Source organism: Python bivittatus, unplaced genomic scaffold (assembly GCF_059951505.1).
Source record: "Python bivittatus isolate LINGU-HERP-01145 unplaced genomic scaffold, Pbiv_v1 ctg000500_np1212, whole genome shotgun sequence".
Classification (NCBI taxonomy): Eukaryota; Metazoa; Chordata; class Lepidosauria; order Squamata; family Pythonidae; genus Python; species Python bivittatus.
In genome coordinates, this window is record NW_028277079.1 from 426,465 (window position 1) to 446,973 (window position 20,509).

The following is a 20,509-nucleotide window of genomic DNA, read 5'->3' on the forward strand; positions in this document are numbered from 1 at the left end:
ATTTATTTAGTACTTAAATACTTATTGCTTTGGCTGGGGTTTAATCCTATATGTCGTTTTCCCTTATGTTTTGTATCTGTTGTTGATGGTTCTTATCTCATTGCTTCAGTTGGGCGGCCACATAAATGCCCCAAATAAATACACTCAGAAAAGGGGTCCTTCTCTAAACAAGCAAAGAGCCTTCTGTGAACACAGCCCCTTAGATCCGCAGACCCACAGCTCCCAGCCTCCCTTTCGGTGTGCCCGGTGAAGGAGAGTTCCCGCTCTTTCCATTAAGACCTCCAGGAAACAGCCCAGCCCATCGCTCCTTGCCCTGGCGCCTGGGACAAGCCTGCGTTCAGCTCTTCAGATGCCGGAGGACAATTATTGTTTCTCCCGCAGTTTCTGATCTCCCCTGCAGCGTAGCCACCCTCTCCAATCCTTGTAAGATTTTCCTTCCAGGCCTTAAGCTGACCAGCTTGGTGTAGGTCGGTTCTCCTCTGCATGCGCTCCAGTTTGCCGGGGTCTTTCCTCATAAACTGTGCCCAGAACTAGACGCAATATTCCAGGTGCCATCTAGGGCGACTTTGCTTGATCTTGACGCTGGGCTTTGGCTGATGCAGCCTAGGATGGCACTTGCGTTTTTGCAGGTGATCCACCGAGGCACCTCGGTCCGTTTCGCATGTATGCCGCCAGTACAGTCCCGCCCCATCCTATACTCACCAGTTTGCTTTTTCATTTTCCTACCTAAATGTAGGACTTACCATTCACCTTGCTGATTTTTGCCCATTGTTCCAGCTTGTCAAAATTCTCCTGAATCTTGAGGCTGTCTTGAGGCTGTTTTCTATTTCTTTCCTCTTCGCGTGACCTGCAAATTTGGATGGGAGGTTCCTATGCAGCGGGAGTGTTAAGATGTTTAGATCCAGGTTGGACTGAACCCAGTTGTGGGGGGCAGACAGTCCTCCCGGGAGTCGATGCAAATCAACCCACTGACTTCCTCAAGAGCCACAGTCTCTCCCCTCTGCAAAATGCTTGCTCTAATTAACAGCAACCCCTTTTGCCTTGAACATTTTGTCAGACCTTCAGAAACCGGCTTTGCTTCTTTACGTTTTAAATAATATCTTCCCTCGTCAGAGCCAGTTGGAACTATTCATAATAATAGGGTTCTTCCTTTTCACCCACGAAGACCCCAGACCAGTTTGTGGGCTTTACTTCCATGGTTGCTTTTTCCAAGGCAAGAGTTTAGGGTCCTGATAGCAAACCTGAATTTTACAAGAAAAAGACAAAAAGTATGCTAATGCGTGTTTCATCATCGGTTTAGGAAATGGATCACAACCACGGCAAGCCGGTCCTATGAGAGTGGAGGAAATATCCCACCCCATTTCCTTCCCAGAATAGCCTTACTTTGCTAAGTCCTTCTTAGTTTGGCCCAATATTTGATTTTACTGTTTATGTATTTTTCATGTGTTTTATTGTAAACTGCACAGGCGGGTTTGGCTGCTGGGTGGTTTAAAAAATTTCAGACCAACCAACCAACCAGCCGATGAACCAACCACGCCCAGCTGCCTCTCTTATCTCCAGGGCCAGAGGGAGTCCGCCGCCCGCGTCCGGCCTCCATCTTCCCACCGGCCCTTCTAGCGGCACAGTGGCGCTCCTTCCTTAAGTTCAAGGCGGCAGGCAGGCAGGCAGCCAGAGATCTACCCTTCCGGTAACCCACCGATTCCAGCCAGGACGTTGCTGGACCACAGTGTCCATCAGCCTCAGTCAGCACTGCCGCTGGCTGGGAGTTCTAGCGGGAGCACAGAGGCCAGAGGCCACCCGCCGCCTCTTCCTCTCTGGGGTGGACCCGCTTCCTCCACTCACCTGCTCTGCACCGGATGCCTCCCTTCTGCATTCGGGTGGTTCGGCCCCGTGCAGCTCTCCATTAAGAGCGGGCCCCAACAGCGTCCGAGGGCCCAGGCCTGGGGAAGACGACTGAAGAGCCCTCTCGCTGGCAAGTCCTCTGGGCGCTGCTGATGCGGGGACTAGGACCTTACTTTCAGCAGCCGAGGTTCTCAGTAGAGAAAATTAAAAGCAAGTTACCCATTTGTCGTAACTTCACCTGAAGGGGAGAGGGGGTGATCACAGGGACTGCTCCACTTCAGAACGCTGGAAAGCCCCACAGCGGCGGCCCTTCGTCAGCCACGGCTGTCCGTGAAAAGGCTGCCTGGTTGATCCTTCTGTGGAGCTGGGGGGACTGCTAGAGTCCCCGGGCTATAAGCTGGTAAAATATTATTCTGGAATAAGGTAATGACAAGCCTCTTCTATAACACTGTCAAGAAGACCAGCTTGACCTGAGGGCGTCTTTGCCCAGAAATTGTGGGAGAAGTTATGACAATCACGGTGGCAAAAAATCCGAAGGAGCCTTGTCTGGCAGCTCTTTTTCTGAGTCACAGATTTAATTAAAAGGCAGCAGCTTTCATGAGCCGCAGCTCCCTTTGTCGCCTGCACAGAGTGGCTGGACTGATGCAGGATTTAAACTGGGGCAGGGGGAGGTTTGGTTGTGCAGACACAGGTTACACGTGGGACAGATTACAAGTACCTAATTTGTTAAAAACTCGTTGTGTTTATTGAGACCTTCTGAGATTGCCCGAAACCTTTTGATGTGAGCTCAGCAACCGTTCACTCACCACAACGATGGCATTAAAGTCCTGTTTTTCCAAAACAATCATTTGAAGTCGGCCACGGAGATCTGGGAAGTTTGAAATGCTCTGATATTATTTTGTCCTTGTTTTGAGTTCAGATGTTAAATTTCCGTCCATTCTTTTGTGCAAAGTTTGTCCCATTTGTTGTGTGAAGAATCCACAGGGGTGTCCCTGCCTCACCCCAGTTTCAGTCCTGCATCTGCTCCCCAAAGCTTCTGCCTTTTAATAACGTATGAGAGTTGGAAAAGGCGCTCCCGAGCTCCTCCTGATTTTTCTGCACTGTGAGACTGGGGAGTGGTGAGCCTGCATGGGGAACCTCTGCAACCACCCCGGGGCACGGATCACAGCCCCCCCATCCTGAAAGGGTTGCAGTGCAGCCGCAAAGCTAGGATGCTGCAGGAAGCGGCTTCTTCAGAGGCCCGGGTGAGCCTCTACGTCATCCGTTAGAGGCTGAAGCCTGCCAGGAAATTGCCCCCCAGGGCCTTGTGGGAAACGCTCAGGCATCATTCCATGGGTTAGAAGGGATGCCGAAGCGTTTCTCCACCCTTCTCCTGCCGGGCTGGAAATCTTGCATCTGCCTGCAGGAGAAGCAAAGAGCAGGGGCGGCCTCCCTGTCTCGGCAGAGGCTCAGACAGGATCTACAGAGGAGGTTTCTGGAGGGGAACCTCAAGGTCTAATCCTCATTCCCGCAGCTTTTTGGCCCAGCTCAGTTTAGGCGGTCACCAGCAAGGCTGCAGGAGGGCTGGAGCTCCTGCTAGTGGGGAGGGGCCGTGGGGAACCCAGGCCCCGCTGCAGTGGATCCCGGAGCTTCTGCGAGCCAGGGGTGGGCCTGGCCTTCAGCCAGCGCCCTCTTGCTCGCCCCTGCCTCCTGCTGGGCCTTTAACACGGGGTCTCCCGGGGGAGGACTCGGCTTGGGAGTGCATCGTAAAGGAAGAGAGAACATGGGAAAAAAGGGAATCAATAATTTTTAAAAAGAAAAATGGGTATCGTAGGGAAGGGCAGGGAGACCCAACCCCAGCGCGGAGCAAAGCAGTTCAAAGCCACAGGCCAGAAGATCCCCACCCAGAGGGAACCTTCGGCTCCTTTGGGACAAGACTCCTTCTCCCGAACAGTTTGGATTACGGTTCCCATGCTCCCCAGCTAGCACAGCCTATGGTTAGAGATGCTGGGAATTCCTGCTGCAAACAGGCGCAAGGCACCGGCTCCCCTTGGGGGGCACAGAGCGTGGGGCCCTCGGAGGACCAGCCCACCTCCTCTGCAGGCGAAACTGCTCCTGGAGGGGCCCCCGCCCTGCCTCCCGACGCTGCTCCCTCGGGGAAGGGCCCGCCGCCCGGCAAGGCTAGAGAGCTGCTCCTGCGGCTGAGCGGGCACCCCTTCCTTCCTTGGCTTCCACTACTGGCAGCATTTCTGCAGCTGAACTGCCAGCTGGGCTGCAGCCACGGCGCGTCGTGCAAGCCCAGCAGATTTCTCAAAGCTGCGGGATGAGCAAAATGCAAGGGGGCCGGGGGGGGGCCGGCGGCTGCTGCTCTGAGCCGGCTGCACGGGAGGCCAGGCTTAAACGTCGCCCACGTGCTTGCCACATGGGCGTGTGTGTGTGTGTGGTGCGAACACAGCTGACTGGGTTAACTCTGGCCTGGCTGGCAGTGAGCTGGCCTTTCGGGCTGCATGGCTGCAAAGGGGCCGCTGCAGCAGAGGAGCCCCCTTAGCCCCCTGGGAAGCAGCTCCCGCCCCCCACACCTCTGTCCCGCTTAGGGCAGGCTGGGACTGCCCTCTCCGCCTCCTGCACCCCAAGCCCCAGACTGCCCCAGGGGTCGAGGCAAGCGAGATGAGGAGGCCGTGGGTAGCCTGGCATGAAACACAGGAGGCGGCCAAGGAGGGACGTGTGCCTGAGAGAAGCTCCCCGGGCACAGAGGAAGGCATCGGGCTGCCCTCTGCTGCTCGTCTGCCTTTGGCCAAGCGTGCCAGGGAGCTCTCTCTCTCTCTCTCGGGCTTACACGAGCCACGGACGCATGCTGGAGGCCACGAGGGCACACTTCCTCCTCCTCCGCTCGCTCTCTGCGCAGCCTCTGCTCCTTCCCCTCTCCCTGGGCTGTTGCAGCTGCTTCTGGACCACTGCCCCGTCCAGCCCAGCCTGCTTGCAGGAGCAGCAGGGCCTCGCGTGGGCACAGGCCACTGCCTGGCGGGCAGTGCTGGGTTTCCCCGTCCGGGGAGGGAAGGGCCCCCCTTCTGGGAGAGGGGCCGGTGCCAGAGGGAGAGGAGCAAGTTGAGCCCCATGGGGCAGGCTCAGCTGCAAAGTCTCTTTCCCGGACACTGTCCAGTGGGACACTAACACCTGCCTGCTCCGAAAGGGAACGGAAAGAGCCGGGGGGGGCCAAGGCGCCAGCAGCAGACCCAGCCAGTCTCCCAGTCCGAGAGGGGGCCTGGGGCCTCCCTGGCCACATCAAGACACCAGCAGGCCCTGAGTTCAGGGAGCGTCTTTATTTTTCTCTCACGCGCAGGAAAGTCCTTCGCCCGCATGCTGCTCCCCACGCCTTCGGAGCACCACCAGCACCATCGACCCAAAGGCCAACACAGCCGCCACCCCCGCCGCCAGGGAAAGGCCGTCCTCCCATCGCAGGAACCCCTCAGAGGGGAGCGCTCTGGACCCTGCGGGGGGTGGAAGAGAGGCACCGGGCAGGGGAGCTCACGTAGCACCTTCGCCTTCAGGACCTGACCTCAGCCGCCCTCCAAAAGGGGTTCCAGCCATGGGGCCTTGGAGCTGCTGCTGACACCTGCCAGCAGCCACATGGCAGGAGGACTTCCCCGGAAGACCACAGGCTCCCCGCCCGGGCTCTGTGTGGGGCATGTGCATGTCTAGGACCACCAGGCAGAAGAGTAAGAAGTCAAGCCTGTTGCGCCCCAGAGGCCGTGGGAAACAGCGGAATGTGCGGACCCCGCAAAGGTCTCCCCCTCCGAAGCAGCTGCTACAGGGAAGGCACCGATGTCCCCCAAGGGCCACGTCTCCCCGTCGTACCTTCTGGGAGGGAGGCCTCCACAGCCTGGCTGAAGAAGTCCACAGGCCCGGCAGAAGCCAGCATCCGCACCCGCCCTGGCTCTGCCGGAGCACCTCCCCGAGCATCTCTTTGGCCTGGGGCAGAGAGGAGGGGGCATGAGCATCCCAGCGTGGGGGTCCCACAGCCCGTCCCCAGCAGGACCCTCGACGGCAAACCTCTTCCCCAACTCACGTCTCCCCTGCGTGCTGGCCTCGCAGCAGGTGCTGCATTGTTCCCGGGCAGAAGGCACGCACACCGACGCGCTGCAGTGGAAGTACACCTGGTTGGGGAGGGGGCAGAGGTCAGGAGCAGCCTGGCGCTGAGGAAGGATCTTGCCTCTCCCGGGGAACCCAGCTCCCGCAGTCCTCCCGCAACACACAAGGACCACAGGTGGGTGTGCAGGGGGAAAACGGTTCCCTCCAAAGGCCTTCCCTCAGAGAGAGGAGTTAGTGCAGAAAACCTCTTCCGCTGGGTTCGGCAGCACCAGTCAGATCAGAATCCAGAACGGGGGAAGATCCTTTTCCGCTCTAGTCTGCCCTGGTCAGTCCTCGTTTCTCCAAAAAAAGACATTTGCAACTTGGAGCGCGGTCAGAGGCGTCTGGGAGCCAAGCCCAATGTGAAAGGGTAACGGATCTGGGCACGCTTGGCCCGAACCACTGAGAACCCAGGAGAGGGTCTCCGAAGCTCTGAAGGGGTCTCCCACGGAAGAGGGAAGGGCTTCCCTGCCCGAGCCCCTGTCGCCTCAGTGGGCAGGAGCAGGCCCAGCAAGAGGAAGCTAGAAGGCCAGGTCAAGGCAACGGGGGGGGGGGAAGCTATGAGGGGTTCGGGAGGAACTTCCTGGCTGTGTGGAAAAGGCTCCCAGGCCAAGTGGCGAGTTCTCCTTCGCTGGAGGTCTTCAAGGGGAGGCTCTCAGGGCTCTGCACTGGGCAGCGGTTGGATTAGATGGCCTCTTAAGGTCCCTTCCGCCTCAGCAGGCTTCTATGACCTCCTCCAGAGGATGCCCCCCGGCAGCACTCAGAGCAAATGGCAGTGGCCCTTCCCTGCACGGGGGGCTGCAGAGCAGGCTGGGCCCCAATGCAGGCAGCGTTTCCTTTGCAACACTACAGCCAAAACCCAAAGTGGGCCAATTCCAATTTGCAGGAAGGACTTGGCCCCGCTTTGGGGGCAGTGACTTCCAAGAGTGGTTGAAGAAGCAACTGGAGAGACGCGCCACGCGGGAGGTGAGTCCTGCCCGTTTCCTGCCCGGTTCTTCCTTCAGCATAAGACGTTCGGGGCAGCCCCTTCCTGTTGGGGGGCTGGGTCCCGGGCATGGCTCCAGTTCTCCACACGCCTCACAAGTTGACTGAGCAGAACCAAATGCAGCTGTTTTCTGGGCACCTCCAGACAAGCCTGGTCCCCCCCAGGAATCCTCTGCCAGCCAAAACAGCTTCAGGGTGTCAGGAGCAAGTTGCCTGGTGCGCGCACGCCCCCCCAAAAGTTAAGGCTCCCTGGAGTCGGGCTCCACTGCTGGGGCCTGAGGCAGCCTTCTTGGGGACGATACCGACGGACTTCCCCATGCATTCAAGTCCCCAGTCTAGCCAAGCCTACAGCCTGGTGCTCTCCTGGAGGTCTCCAGCCACCTCGGAGGCAAGTCCGATCCCAATAAGCTTCCACGCCTATGAAGGTGGGCCAGGGAGAAACCTTCCCTCCTTTGCCTAATCACAGAGTGCACGAGATGTCCGAACGCAGCCAAAGGACCCAACGCCCTGCCCGCCTCCACTCAGGGCCCGGCCCCCAGTCCTACCGGCCCGGTGAGCATCCTCTGAGAATCCATGTCCACAAGGGTGAAGGTCCTGACGATGAAGCGCTGATGGTGAGACGGAAAGGGCAGCCCCAGGTCCCTCCAGAGGGGCACCAGCTGGGTCTGATAGTTGTCTCCTCTGTAGGGGCACCTAAGGGCAGATGGGGGAGCCACCGTGTCACTGGCACTCAGCACACGGCACGGCCCCGAGCTCCCAGCTCCGACGGCTGCAGAGGAGAAGCTGCCAGCACCATGAAGCCAACCCGTCTCTCTGTGCTGTCAATTTCAGCTTCCGGGCAGGGAGGTGTTTGGGGCTGCCCCCCTGCAGGGAAACACTTTGCAACAAGCCCATTCTGGCTCTGTGAGACGCTTGACTTCTGAACCAGGGTTACAGCTGCTCTGCCTTCTGAGACCCAGTAGGAAATGGGGAGCTGTGCTTCTACCCCACTGGGACTGGGCCAGGCCCCACAGAAGGAAAGGGGCTCAGCTGCGTGGCAGCTCTCCCTTGGCAACTCTGGTCACAGACCGGCAGAGGCAGCCCAACCCCACCATTCCCGTTGTGGGCAGCCAAGCGAGTCAGTCAGTCGAGGCGAGCCCTGCCGCAGCTCCCCCTACCAGCCTGCCATCCTCCCCCTGCAAGCCCAAGTCACAGACCCGCTCTCCAGAAGGGGCCACTGAGGCTTCCGGAGGGGGTTGGTGCTCGGGGTGGCCCAACATTCGTGGAGGAGCAGAACGAGCGCAGGATCCCTCCTCCCAAGGAGGCGGACTTCGAGGTGAATGGGGTCACGGAGAAGCTTCACCACCGGATAGTCCAGGTCAACATAATAGGAGGAGTAGGTCTCGTCTGTGGGGGAAGCAAGCCTCTGAGCAGGCCGAAGAGGCTGGACTCTTACCCCCTGCTGCCTGGGACCAGCAGTGCCAGGGGGGGCTGCAGGCAGATCCCCCTCCTGGAAGGGCACGAGGGGCTCAAGGGGAGCTTGCCCCCAAGGGCCACCCACCTCGAGCAATCCGCATTTCCAGAGCAAGGGGCCCCTGCTGGGCAATGGCAGGTGGGGGAGGAAGAGAGGCCACCAGGACGCTCACGGGGAGGGACTCATCTCCGGAGTAGCTGCAGTGGATGGTCAGCCTGCAAGAGAGGTCAGATCCTCTTTTGGCAAGAAATGCGATCAGCCACCAAACCTCCCTGGGCTTGTGGCAGCCGCTGCCTGGCCCCGTTGGGGTGACCCATGAAATCATGGAGGCGGAAGGCACTCTTGAGGCCATCGTGGCCCACCCCCCACTCAGGGCAAGAAGGGGCTGCTGCGTGCTCTGCCCCGTGAAGACGCAGCAAGCAGAAGGCAGCAGGAGGCTCCAAGGCGCATCTGCCTTCCTGGGGCGGGGTGGGGGGGACATGCTGCTGCAGACAGAGAGGCGAGTCCACGGCCAGAGGCTCTGAGGGCTGGAGGCCCAGACAGGCAGGAACCCGGAGCCCCCAACACCGCCCATCTGTTCCTCCCTCTCTCTTGGAGGGAGCTTCCGGAAGGGAAAGGCTGGGACGCCCCATCCCTTCTCTGGCACTGGCCCTCCGGCCCCACCTTCCTTTCCCACTTCCCACTTCTTGCTGCCCAGGGACCTCCCACCGTCACCTGAAATTGCTGTCCTGGGTGATGGAGCCTGAAGAGGACAGGAGGACCCGTCCGTCTGCCGAGAGCTCGTTCTCGTAGACCCGATGGCCTCCAGCGTCCTGGCCCAGAAAGAGCTTGCTGAGAGGATGATGCCGGCTGACTGGCCGGCCGGCTTTCCCAGCCCCGGCGGTGGCCCAGCACAGCCGTTCCTGGGGGGAGCCTGCTCAGCTGCTGCAGATCGTCCTTCGGTGGGGCCTGTTTCTTATGCACCAGGGAAGCTGGGGGGGGCGGGGGGGGCTTGAGACAGCCATTTGCATGTGTGGAAAATGGTGATGCCTTTCTATAAAGTCTGAGCAAAGTTAACTGGGGGTGGGTGGGTAGGGGGGTATCTCCCTAGTTGCCAGAAACTATTTAAAAGCAGGTGGCAGCTCACGTCTCCTCTTTCCTTCCCTCCCCTCCGGACTGGCATCTGCCACGGGGTTAGGAAGCTGCTTTGTTGCTCCTTGAATTGCTGGACTCTGATTGCAACTGCTGCTGGGGTGGTGGTGGGGGGGCTTGGTTTAGGAATGCTCTAAGGCCCCCAAAACAATGTTCTGCGTCATTTGGATTTGGCCTTATGCAACCGATGGTTTCCAGATTAAAGCAAGCTGTGGCTGTAAGTAGATCTAAAGCAATAATCAAAACAGTCTAAGTAATTTAAATTAATTGTCATTCTCTCTGTTTAACCCCTTCCATTTTAAAGCTCAAAGAGAACGTCAACGAGGAGCTGGGAGACCTGGGTCCCAGCCCCCTTTCAGCCCCGGGAGCAAACCTGGGTGACCTTCAGCCAATCGGCCCCTCCGGGCCACCCTACCTCACAGGGTTGTTGTTGTGTAACACCCTCCCCACTTACCTTGAAGGTTGTGCCACATGCAGAAAGTGGAAAGTTGAACACGACAAATATTTTGTTCCTGGCCACAGGCCCACAGCGCCCCCCCCGACTGCTCCGGAGATGCAGCGAATCCAAGCGGAGTGGCGGGAGGACGGCGTCTCTGGAGATGGCAAGCGAGAAGCTGCCCTCCGGGGTGCAGCGTGCCGTCACTGTGCAAAGTGGAGGAAGGGAGGGGAGGGTCTGCCGGTCAAAGCTCCGGGTGCCCGCTTTCCTCCCACCCCTTGCCCAGAAGGGCCTTGGGCAGGACTGGAAAGCAGGAAGGAAGGGGCCCCGTGCCAAGGCCATGGCGGGGGGGCCTCCCTGGAGGCGGAAGGGTGGGGGGGACAGTGGCTCTCTGACTGGAACACACGTCTAGCCCAGCCAGGAGGAGGAAGACAGCCAGGGATCTCCTTCCCAGTTACTTTCATGGTCCTGATATGGATCTGACCCCCTCGCCCAATTTGCCTGTTTGCATTTCTTCTGCCTTCCCACGGAACCCTTTTCCCCAGGCTCTGGGCATCACGGTGCTGGGCAGGGAGGGCAGCAGCAGCAAGATGCCCCCTGGAAGGGTTGCATCCTCCACCCCCAAAGCGGAGGGAATGAGAAACTGGCACCCGACTCATCCCTCTACCTTCCGCTCAGCTTTTCATTTGCCAGCAGGCCCTTTGGGGCCCTCATAACAACTCAGGGGCCCATATTGCACTCTCCGTCACCCCCTTGACTCCTCCCCAGCTAGGGCTGTCAGCTCCCAGAGCGTGTCACAAGTTGCGTTTTCCTGGACCGGCCGTTCGGGGCAGCTGGTGCTGGTCGGCCAGGGCCAAAGGCACCAGACAGAAGAACCAGTGGAAACAGCTCCCCTTTGATTCAGAGCGGGCGACTGCGACTCTCCCCGAGTCCTGCCAAAAGAAGACTTGGGGGACAGGAAAGTCTGCGAAAGGCAACGCTGGCCCTGGCTGTGCAGAAAGGGAGCAATGGGCTCCCTCTCGCGAGGCTCCTCCGCCAAGGAGGCGTTTCCGCTCCTGCTTGCAGCTCCCTGGAGTCTCTCTCTGGCCGGGGGCCACGGTGGTGCCTGCCTCCCTCCCACACCTGGAGCCGCAGGGCCACCGCTCTGCTGGGCTCACCTGCCTTGCCGTAATAGCAGGGGGTCACTCTGTCCCGATGGTCAAAGCAGCAGCCCCAGTGGGAACACTCGCCGTGGCTGACCCGACCGGAGCCGCAGGGCAGCCGGTCTGCAAGCTGGACCGCTGAGCATAGGCTGGCGCTGGGAGGATCCAGGACTGAGGGAAGAGAGGGCAGCCATGGGGACCCCACAGCAGGCCCGCCGCTCAGCCTCGGCTGCACGGGAGGACTGTGCCAGGCCTCTCTGCTCCAGGGAAGCTCTTGCTCCGGGGGCCACAGGGCCAGGGCCCCCCCTCTGCCGGGGCCAGCCCAAGCTCAGCTTGGACAAGGCAACCGGAACAGACCTCTCCCTGGGCCCCTGCTGATTACCAAAGGGGCCCAGAGCTCACTGGGAACGGCTGGCTGGCTGGCTGTTGGAGCCGTTCCCAAAGCCCCCATGTTGCAATCCCACGTCTGACAGTTGGCGGTTTGCATCATGCAGCCTCTCCCGAGCAACCGTCTAGCAGACTCCAGAGTCCGTGCCCAACCAGCCAAACTTCCCTTTGGGGAGGCTGCTCTGCTTGGGGGTCCCTCCCTCCTAACTTCCCTGGGCAGCCACAAGGGCCCCCAACCTTCCCGAGAGCAGCTCCCTTGCTCCAAAGCAAGAAAGGACTCCTGACTGAAGAGGGGGCAGCACAGAAGGTGGAGCCAGCCAAGGCCGTTCCGTGGGCCCTGGGACGGAGCAGGGAGAATCAGCGGGTGGAGACCGGCTGGGCCAGGAGTGTCCACACTGAGCCTACCGAGAGCCCCAGTTTCGGTAAATTTCCCTCCTTGGAATGACACTGAGCCACACCAACAGTTCCCACAGGGGAGTAAATTTGGGATTCTCCCCATGGGGCGGCCGTGGACTCTTGGAAGCAGTTGGTCCTCCCGGCTCTCCCCAGCTGGCTTGGCACCTACCCCCAAACAGCACCAGCGGATCCTGGTGCTTCCTCCCCACCCCAGGGGGGGCCATGTTTGCGACAGAAGACCCAGAAGCCATCAGAACTGCCAGGAACCCAAGGAGGGGCATGCCAACCTGCGTCTGCGATGGCAGGAGGAAGGGAGGGGTCTGCCTCTACTCAGTTGCTAGGCCAGGGCAGGCTTCTCCCACAGCAACAGCACCCTTTATGATCTCAGCCTCCCCCTCCCAGACTGCAGCAGCTTTGGGTAACAGGCAGAAGGGCAGCGGGACAGGAGGCGCCCTTTTGGGGGCACTCTTGTCCCCTTCCACTCAAGCTGGGAGGGAGCAGGACGGCAGTTTCCTGGCGGGCAGGCTGGGCACAAGCCTTGGCGAAATCCGCCGATGGCTTCCCTGGCAGGAAGGGCCTCGCTCCCACAAGGGGGAAACTTGCTCGTTCCCAGCAGCCCTGGCATCTGGGGAGGAAACGTGCATCTCAGCTCTCAGTGGTGCCCTTCGAGGGCCAGGCCGATGGGCCAAAGTTAGGTATTCCTGCTTCTATTTGTGTTTTGAGGTGTTTCAAAGGTAACACAAGGTAATTCCATTTTCTTAGAGGCATTACAAGAGGACTCTGATTGGGAACTCCATGGCAGCATTGGGGGGGGGGGGGGCAGGAGGACCCAAGGGGCGAAACCCTCTCCTGCCCCCAGTGGTGCTATTTCAACAGACCGCAGACGCACCTGCGCAGCACGAAGCCCTAAAGGCAGGGAGCCCCAGAGAACAGCCCTCTGCCCTACCTAGACGTGGCTCTGGGCACCTCAGTTCCTTTTTATAGGAGGTCATCTGTCTATCAGGTCTGACGCCTTCGATCTGGACGGTTGTCCGATAGCTCCCGTCCTGGCGAGGGAGGAGCCAGCGGTCACCTCCCCGCTTTGGGGGAAGCGGCAACCCAGCTTGCGAGCCCCCTCCCCATCTTCATCCCCCAAGCCTGAGACTTTCCGGGCCAGGCACTAACAGAGGGCCCTGCGCCACCAGTCAAGGATGCTCCAGAGTCCTTTCAAATCCCAGAACCCCTCTTTGGCGGGGCTGCCCCCCCTCAGATGAGCCCATCCCAGTTCGAGGGTTCCACGGAGAAGCCGCCAGTCACGGGCAAAGGGGAGCCAGTCCCTGAGTCCTGCACTGTTCTTTTTCCCCACAATTCCTTCCCTCTGGAAGAAGGCAGGACCGGCCCTGACCTCCTTGGGGTGGCTCTCGGGGCTACACGTTCCCAGCCCCTTCCTTAGGTCCTTGTCCCTGATCATCCCGGTCACCCTCCTCTGGGCCGGTCTGGCATGCTGGCCAGGACGGGACCCTGTCCTTGAGGCAGGCTGGACCACAGTGGAGCTGAGCACAGCAAAACCGCTTCCCGTGACTTGGAAGCGGTACTTCCGTTCATGCTGTCTACGACAACGTTGCGTTTGCCTTTCCGACAGTCTGCCAAATGCACGGGGCGACAGCGTCGGTCTTCCCCAGCCAGCAGGTCCAACGGCCGGGGGGGAGGGCTGTTTTGGCCGGAGGTCTGAGCGTCCCGGCTAAGAAAGGCTGCAGGGAAGGCAAAGGAGGGGAACACCGGGGCTCCCGTTCAGAAGACCGGATGAAGAGGAGGCGAAAAGACTCATGCACAAGTCCTGCCCAGAAGTCCTGTCGGACCCCATCCTGTAGGGCAGTGTTTGCCAACCTTGGGAACTTAAAGATGGGTGGACTTCCACTCCCAGCATGCTGGCTGGGGAATTCTGGGAGTGGAAGTCCACCCGTCTTAAAGTTCCCAAGGTTGACAAAACTGCTCTAGATGCTCTCCGGGCAGCAGGGGGTGTAGCTGGGTGGGAAGGGGGTCCCAGCAAAGCCCTCTCGGCTGGGAAACTTGGACTGGGAGACCTCTCCCAGTCTATGCCCTTTGGCGGCGGGGGGGGGGAGGGCCCAGAAGCCCCATTCTTACTTGCGCCTTGGTGTAGCATCCGTCAAAGGCCGTCTCTACTGCTACGGAGCCGTCTGGCTGAGGGACCACTGACGTCCCACAGGCGGAGTCGTTCTTCAGCAGACGGGGGGTCCCTGTGGGGTCTGGGGAAAGCGGCAGCAGCGTGGCTAAATTGGGTACCATGTCCCCTCCCGTCCCCCCTTCGAGGTGGGCCAGGTGAGGAATTGGGCTCCACAAGAAACACCGGCACTCTCTTCTAGCGACCCCGGCTACGTGAACAGAACCTGATCCGCTTTCCCTGCCAACCCCCTAGGCACAAAACCCGGCTGGGTGGTTTTGGGCCGGGCCTCTCCCTCAGCCCGGCTCACCTCGCAGGGTTGTTGTTGTGGGGAAAACAGGAGGCGGAAAGAGGATTAGGTCTGTTCGCCGCCTTGAGTTATTTACAAAAATAATAAAGGCGGGATTTTTAAAAAATCTGAAAGGTTTTTCCAGCGGCAAGTCCAGCAGCAATTCCCCCCACGCCCACGCCCAACACGCTCGACTGGGGGGGGATCTCCAGGAGCCTTGGCCCTGCTCAGGGACAGCCTGGCCACCTCGGCAGGCCGATGCAGCTATTCTGAAATGGGAAGGAAGGCAAAACACGCCCGGCAACTCTGATCCGCGCCAGTTCAGAAGATGAACTCGGGCAAGCCATTAATCCAGCAAACCACAGTCCAGCCAGCATATTGTGTGCGCAGCCAGCGAGAAGTAAAACGGTCTCCGGACTGCGAATGGGGGTGGGAGAGAAGCTAAACGCTGCCCGTCTGGGTCACGCTGCTTCCTTCAAGGTCATCCCTTCCCTTAGAAAAGAGGGCGGCCCCAGACCTCCTCGGGTGGCAAACCCAGCGCGGCCCGTGCCTGTGCCTGTGCCTGTGCCTGTGCCTGGGCCGCCCTGCGTGGGGCTTCCTAAGGCAGAAGCATCACCTCCCGTCTGCCGGAGGAGTTTCACCTGCAAGAAAGGCAGCTTGCCGGCCGGCCGGTCTTCTGCAAAGACGTAAGTGCGAAGGCAAACCGAGGCACTGGAGGCTCTGATGCGCCCTTCCGTCCCTCCCTCCCCGGGCGCTGCTCCTGAGTAATCCACACGCAAAACTAAACTTTTAAAAATATCAGCAGAAAGGTTTCAGAATAGCAGAAGCTGCCGGTCGGGTAGAACGTTTAGCGACGCCCTGGTTCCCCCGATGCATCCCGACGACACTCTTCGCTCTTAAGCCGGTTGCGCGGGACGCGGCACCCTGGTGGGTCGGTTGCTTTCAGGGGGCAAAGAGACAGAGGCAGGAGCCCCATCACCCCAGAAGTGCCCGGGGCTATGCCGGCAGAGGAAGCCTGCCCCCCCCCCCGGTTGGCTCTTCCCTGCCTGCAGCTCAGCGGCTTGGAGCGGCTAGCGGCCGGCCCCCCAGCCCGCCCCCCTCCTTTCCTCCCACGACTGACCGAGAAGCCTGAGGACCGAGGACACCACCCCGGGCCTGGGCATCAGCAGGATCCGCATGCGGCCCCCACGGCAGCTCTGCAGAGAGGCCCCCCAGAAGGCCGCCCCGGTGCACAGGCCCCCCTGCAGGGCCTTCAGGAGGAGACAGAGGAGACCGAGCACCGCCAGGGCCATTCCGACTGCGCGCACCTGGCGGGGAGCCGGAGGGCTGGGCGGCAAAGCAAGGCTGCAGGTGCGGAGGCCCGGATCCCTGGGCCGGCTGGCGCTTCCCTTGCTCCCGCGGAGGAGCTGGGGGGCCGGCACCGGGCCCCGCGAACGAGGGCCATGGCTTGTCCTGCTGATGGCCGGATTGTTGGGTTTATGCTTTGCTTACGGGGGGGGGGGGGCGGGGGTAGATTCCTTTGATGTATTTGATGTACATGTGCAGTGCGCCTCCTTTTTGTCAAGTTTGAGAGAAAAAAGCACTGTGTGTGTACTCTCATTGAACCTCATGCATAGAAAGTGGCTCTCCCCTTCCTCTTCCTCCTCGCTTGGGCCTCCCTTTAGTTTGCTCAGGAAAGGCAGTCTGTGCATGGCCAGGAACAACCTTTCCAAAACATTTCTTTAGGAAAGGACTCTGCAAATGGTGTTCTGAGAGGGCACTTTCTTTTAAACAACATTCCTTTAACCCTCAGTTATTCTCTGGGGAAAACACTCTGTGCATGCTCAGAGGTAAGACCACTTCAGAATCTCTTCAGGGGCTTTGCCCGTGGCCCGCCCCGGATGGAGACCGAGAGGAAGGGCTTCTCCTCCTGCGTTTCAATCGGACGTTCGGCCCTGGGGAGCAAGCAGGGATCCAAGTAAGGGCAGGTATAGTTCCTCAGCCTCAGGTCCACTCTCCTGCAGACCCCATGGGGAAACTCTGCACATGCACAGAGGGAGCACTCTATTGCAGAGCTCCTTAGTAAGCCCCCCCTCAGGAGACTATTGCTCCTCTAGACTGAAAAAAACACTGTATACTCGGGCCTTCTTTCAGACTCCGCAGAAGACCCTCTTTAAAACAACATCGACAACAGCTCTGTCCTTTTGGACGTTTTCTCATATTCTGCTTGGTCTCCCGGGGGGGGGGAGAGCTAAAACCGCCACAGGTGAGGGAGGGAGCGCGCACGCCAACACCGCACTCTGCCCATGCTCAGAGGGGCGCTTTTCCTCTGAGGCCTCCCTCCGCGACCCTCCCCGCCTGCTCATCGGCGCCCTCCCCTTGGTCACGCCCAGCTGCCCCTCTCAGTCGCTCATTGGCGGGCGCAACGCAGGGGCGGGGTCTGCGAGGGCGCCGGCAGAGCCTTGGCGGGGTGGGCGTGGCCAACGGACGCCTCGGAGGCGCCAACCAAAATGGCGGCGGCGGTGGCGGCCGGAGGCGGCGGCGGCCGCGGCAGCCCCTCCATCGCCGCCGCGGCTGCCCCCCTCTCGCTCGCGCCGCCCCCGGACCGCTTCTCGCTGGTGGTGGTCTTCGGCGCCGGGGGCGGCCGGCCCGGGCTGCGCAGGGCGGTGCTGGCGGCCGTCAGAGCCGGTAAGGGGCGCCGGAAGTGGGGGAGGGGGCGCGGGAGGGGCGTCCCCCTTCTGGGGCTGGGGGCGCCGTCCCCCGCCCGCCTCAGCAGCCCTGCGAGGGGGAGGGGGCCCCGGGAAGGGCCCCTGGGTGGGAGGGGCCTCCTGGGGTCCCTGTTCCCGCGCCTCGCCCCGGGCGGCCGGGCACTCCCTTCTCCGCGGCTGCCGGGAGGAAGGGGCCCGCTGGAAGCCGCGGGCCGGGCCGGGCAGGGCCTCCTTCGGGCGCGCTTTGCCGAGGGCTGGAGGGCGCTGGCGAAGAGGGGCGGGCGGCCCGTCCTCGGGGGGCCCGCTGGGTGAAGGGGGGCGCGGCGGGCGCGGCTCCGCGGGTGGGCAGGAGCCGCGTGCGGGGGGAAGGGGCCACGCGGGGGCCGGCCTCGGGGGGCTTGGCGCGGTTCTCCGCGCTGGAAGGGGCGCCCGAGGAGGCGTCCCGGGCCGGAGAGCCCTCCGCTTCGGCCCCGCGGCGTGCCGGGGGCGCCGCTCCGGGAGCGGAGAATAAGCCGCCGTCCGGCCCGTCGTTGCGCGCGGGGCAGAGGAGAGGAGGGGGCCTGGGTGGAGCCGTGCGTCCGAAGGGCATTTGGGGTTTGTGCGTTGGCGACCGCGCTGGTGGCCACGCTCGCCCCGTGACGGATCCAAACGATACCCGACATCAGAATGAAGGCCCGGCGAAAGCATCCCGCGCATCTCGGCCCCTGCCCGCGGGGCCCATGGCCGCTGAGCCTCTGGAGGGCCAGGCTCGGCCTTCCCGGACTCCAGGGGGCGGGGGCTTCCCCGATTGCAGGGGCAACGTCCTGCCAGGGGAGGAGAGGGCGGCCTAGAGGGAGTCACAACTTCCAGGTGAGAAGGTGCACATACTGGGGGGGGGGTTGTCAAGCACCCCACCACCTTGGTGATTGAGGAGACATGCAGATGGATGGGTAAAGAGTGTGGGTGTTAAGTGGTGCTAGAATTACTACGGGTGCTGTAAGCTCAGTGCTGAAGATGGAAGGCAGTGACCCCCGAGGGGTGCTGCTGCTGCTGCCTCTCTTTCTCCTGGTCTCCTCTGACATCACCTTTTGTCATGCTTGGTGGTTATTTTGCTAATTCAAAAAGGGGCTTTCCAGTTCCTAAGGAAAGAGCAATTTCTTCCTTGTAAGGCGTATAGATGTGATTCTAAGGAGATGCAGGGCTGCATCAATCTAGCTCCAATACTCTTTCCAGCCTTCACTTTGTGGGGATCTGACCGGTGAACCAGGGTCATGTAAGGTGGCCTGGAGCAGGGTCACTGGGCAGCCCTTCCGTTTGCTCCCCTCTCATGCAGGCCTTCTGTTTCCATGTGCGTCTCTCAGCACTGGCTGCATTGATGGAAGGGAATCTACGTGGGCCTGAATTTTCAGGAACATATGACATTTTTCTAATTTAGGCTGAGAGAAGTCCATTCGTTGCGATTTGTGTTGTGTTTCTGATTGATTTAGTCCAGGCAGCCTGTGTGGTTAGGCATGAAAGCCGGCTGGGCGACTTTGGGCCAGTCACTCTCTCTCAACCCACAACGTCAGGCTTGGGCAACAAACCGGTCGGTCAATTCCTGTTGCAACCATTCGGTTGATCCGAAAAAAGTGGACCCTGCACCTGCAGGAAAATGCTAGGAAGAAAAAAAAACTGTGTGATTTTATGCTTTTATGGTGTTCTGGTTTGTATGCCGCCGAGAGTTGGAAGTGGGTGGCTATAACAAATTTAAATAAATAATCTCCTTAAAGCGGAAATAAGGGCTGATTTCTTGAACTTCCTCTGGGGTGGGAATAAGAGTGCTCTAGGACCACTGCTGCGTGGATTTGGAATGTGTCTGCCTGATACTTCCTTAGTTTTGTTGGAAGCAGAAATTAACTAGCATCTGTGGAATCTGGGTGACAAGAGGGTGTTGCTTTAAATGAGATGGGAGAAGCATTTTTAAATGTGCAAAGGATGCAGGAGGGCTGGAAGATGGACTGAGGCATAGCTGTATTTCCTGCAAGGAAGCAAGCTGGACCCAGATAATGGAGAGCGGTTGATTCAGGGAGGAAGTTGAGGTCATAACCGCTTGGCTCTTTGTGGGCCGTTGCCATTCCTGGTTCACTATGTGATCTCATCACTGCGTGATATTTGGATTTCATAGTGTGTTGGCTTGAGTACATTGTAGGAGGAGATGAATTGGAGAATTAGAAGTGTAGCCCTGGGTTTTGAATGCACTTTGGACTCCTGACGTCTGTCCATCCCTGTTTTCTAGAGAGGCTGTGGAGGCTGCCTTTGTTTTTCCATTTGGGATGCTAGAAAAGCAGTTGCTTTCCCTCCCCCTTTCATGTTTTAAGGAAAAGCCACGTCTTGGAGCAAGTCACTGAAACCAATATTTTGGTGGGGAAAGACGAGATGAAGCGTTGCATGGACTCCACCAAGAGGGTGTCCTCTGCGTGTGTTGGGATATGGTGCCCCCCGTCCTCTGCGCCTAGAATGCAAGCTGGTGAAGGCTGCATCAGCTCTCCTCCTGGAGGCCGTCCTTGATGGCTGTTGACTTTCCCTGTTTGTTGCAGCTCCTTGCCCCACACTCCGTACCGCTCTGGAGCATCCCCAACCCTGAGCAATGGCTGTTGGGGAAGGGGGGGCAGGTACCAAGGTCCCGGTGTTTGTTGGAATGGTCAGGTAGCAGCGTGTCTACTTGGAACTTGCCTAGTCAATGAGTTGTGCTCATGCTGGAGCTGCAGTGCCACGCTTTGCACGAAAGATGCCTCTTTCTCCCAGGGCCCCAGGCTGGCAGAAGAAGGGGACGATTCTAGCCAAGTGAAACCAGAACAAGCCACTGGGTAGCCCCATTCCTGGAGGAGAGCCTGACCACGCCTTTCCTTCTGGAATTGTTTTCAGACAGCAAATTGCTCCCAATTGCTCCTCCTCCCCTGGAGGCCCAGGGAGATGGGTGGTTTCCCCCAGCTGGAAGGCCTGCTTTTTTTCTCCTGGGCGCACCTGAGTCACCTTGGCAAGGTGCGTGCAGGCTTGGAGCCAGGGCTGTGTGTGCACCTGCTGGGATGCATCTCTTCTGGCAGGTGGATGAAAGGTCTTGCTCTCACCTGTTGGCAGGGAGATGGCGTAGTTTGTGGCTCATCCTTCTTCCAGTTCTCATTTGGATTTGGAAGGACCTTTGTTTTCATTTAGTGAAGAAACAGAACTTTATTTCTTGCAGCAGTGGAGAAAGAATGAAATGTGGGAGGTGGAAGAACGGTGGCCTGTTTGCTTTCTTTCTTTATATATTTATCAGATTTATATAGCCACCCATCTCACAAACATGACTCTGGGCAGCATACAATAAACAGTTAAAAAGCAATTAAAACAACAGTTAAAAACAAACACAAGTACAAATTAAAAAAAAGTTTTTTTAAATTTAAAAGCATAAAAACCTGCCAACATTGTTGTTCTTTGCCCAACACAATATATTTATTTTAATATTTCTCACAATTGCATACTCAGTTGACCAGAAC

General features: G+C 59.4%; 2 protein-coding genes across 2 annotated transcripts in view; one reads left to right on the forward strand and one right to left on the reverse strand.

Annotated features, from left to right (window-relative positions):
- Positions 1–5,151: 5,151 nt before the first annotated feature.
- LOC103061381 (zona pellucida sperm-binding protein 4-like) lies at positions 5,152–15,620 on the reverse strand. The gene is made up of 13 exons (XM_088147284.1): positions 15,449–15,620; positions 14,945–15,109; positions 14,003–14,124; positions 12,825–12,924; positions 11,111–11,266; positions 9,972–10,159; positions 9,101–9,198; positions 8,474–8,601; positions 8,130–8,319; positions 7,479–7,626; positions 5,888–5,975; positions 5,677–5,790; positions 5,152–5,309 (listed from the first exon to the last, which is right to left on the reverse strand). The coding sequence occupies exons 1-13, from the start codon at positions 15,618–15,620 to the stop codon at positions 5,152–5,154; spliced, it is 1,827 nt and encodes a 608-aa protein (XP_088003410.1).
- Positions 15,621–16,778: 1,158 nt separating this feature from the next.
- Positions 16,779–20,509, forward strand: part of MAP1S (microtubule associated protein 1S) — a 34,671-nt gene continuing 30,940 nt past the window's right edge. Inside the window, exon 1 of the mRNA XM_088147335.1 lies at positions 16,779–16,995. Coding sequence (XP_088003461.1) covers positions 16,818–16,995 — 178 coding nt within the window. The 5' untranslated portion in view covers positions 16,779–16,817. The remainder of the gene's footprint in view (positions 16,996–20,509) is intronic.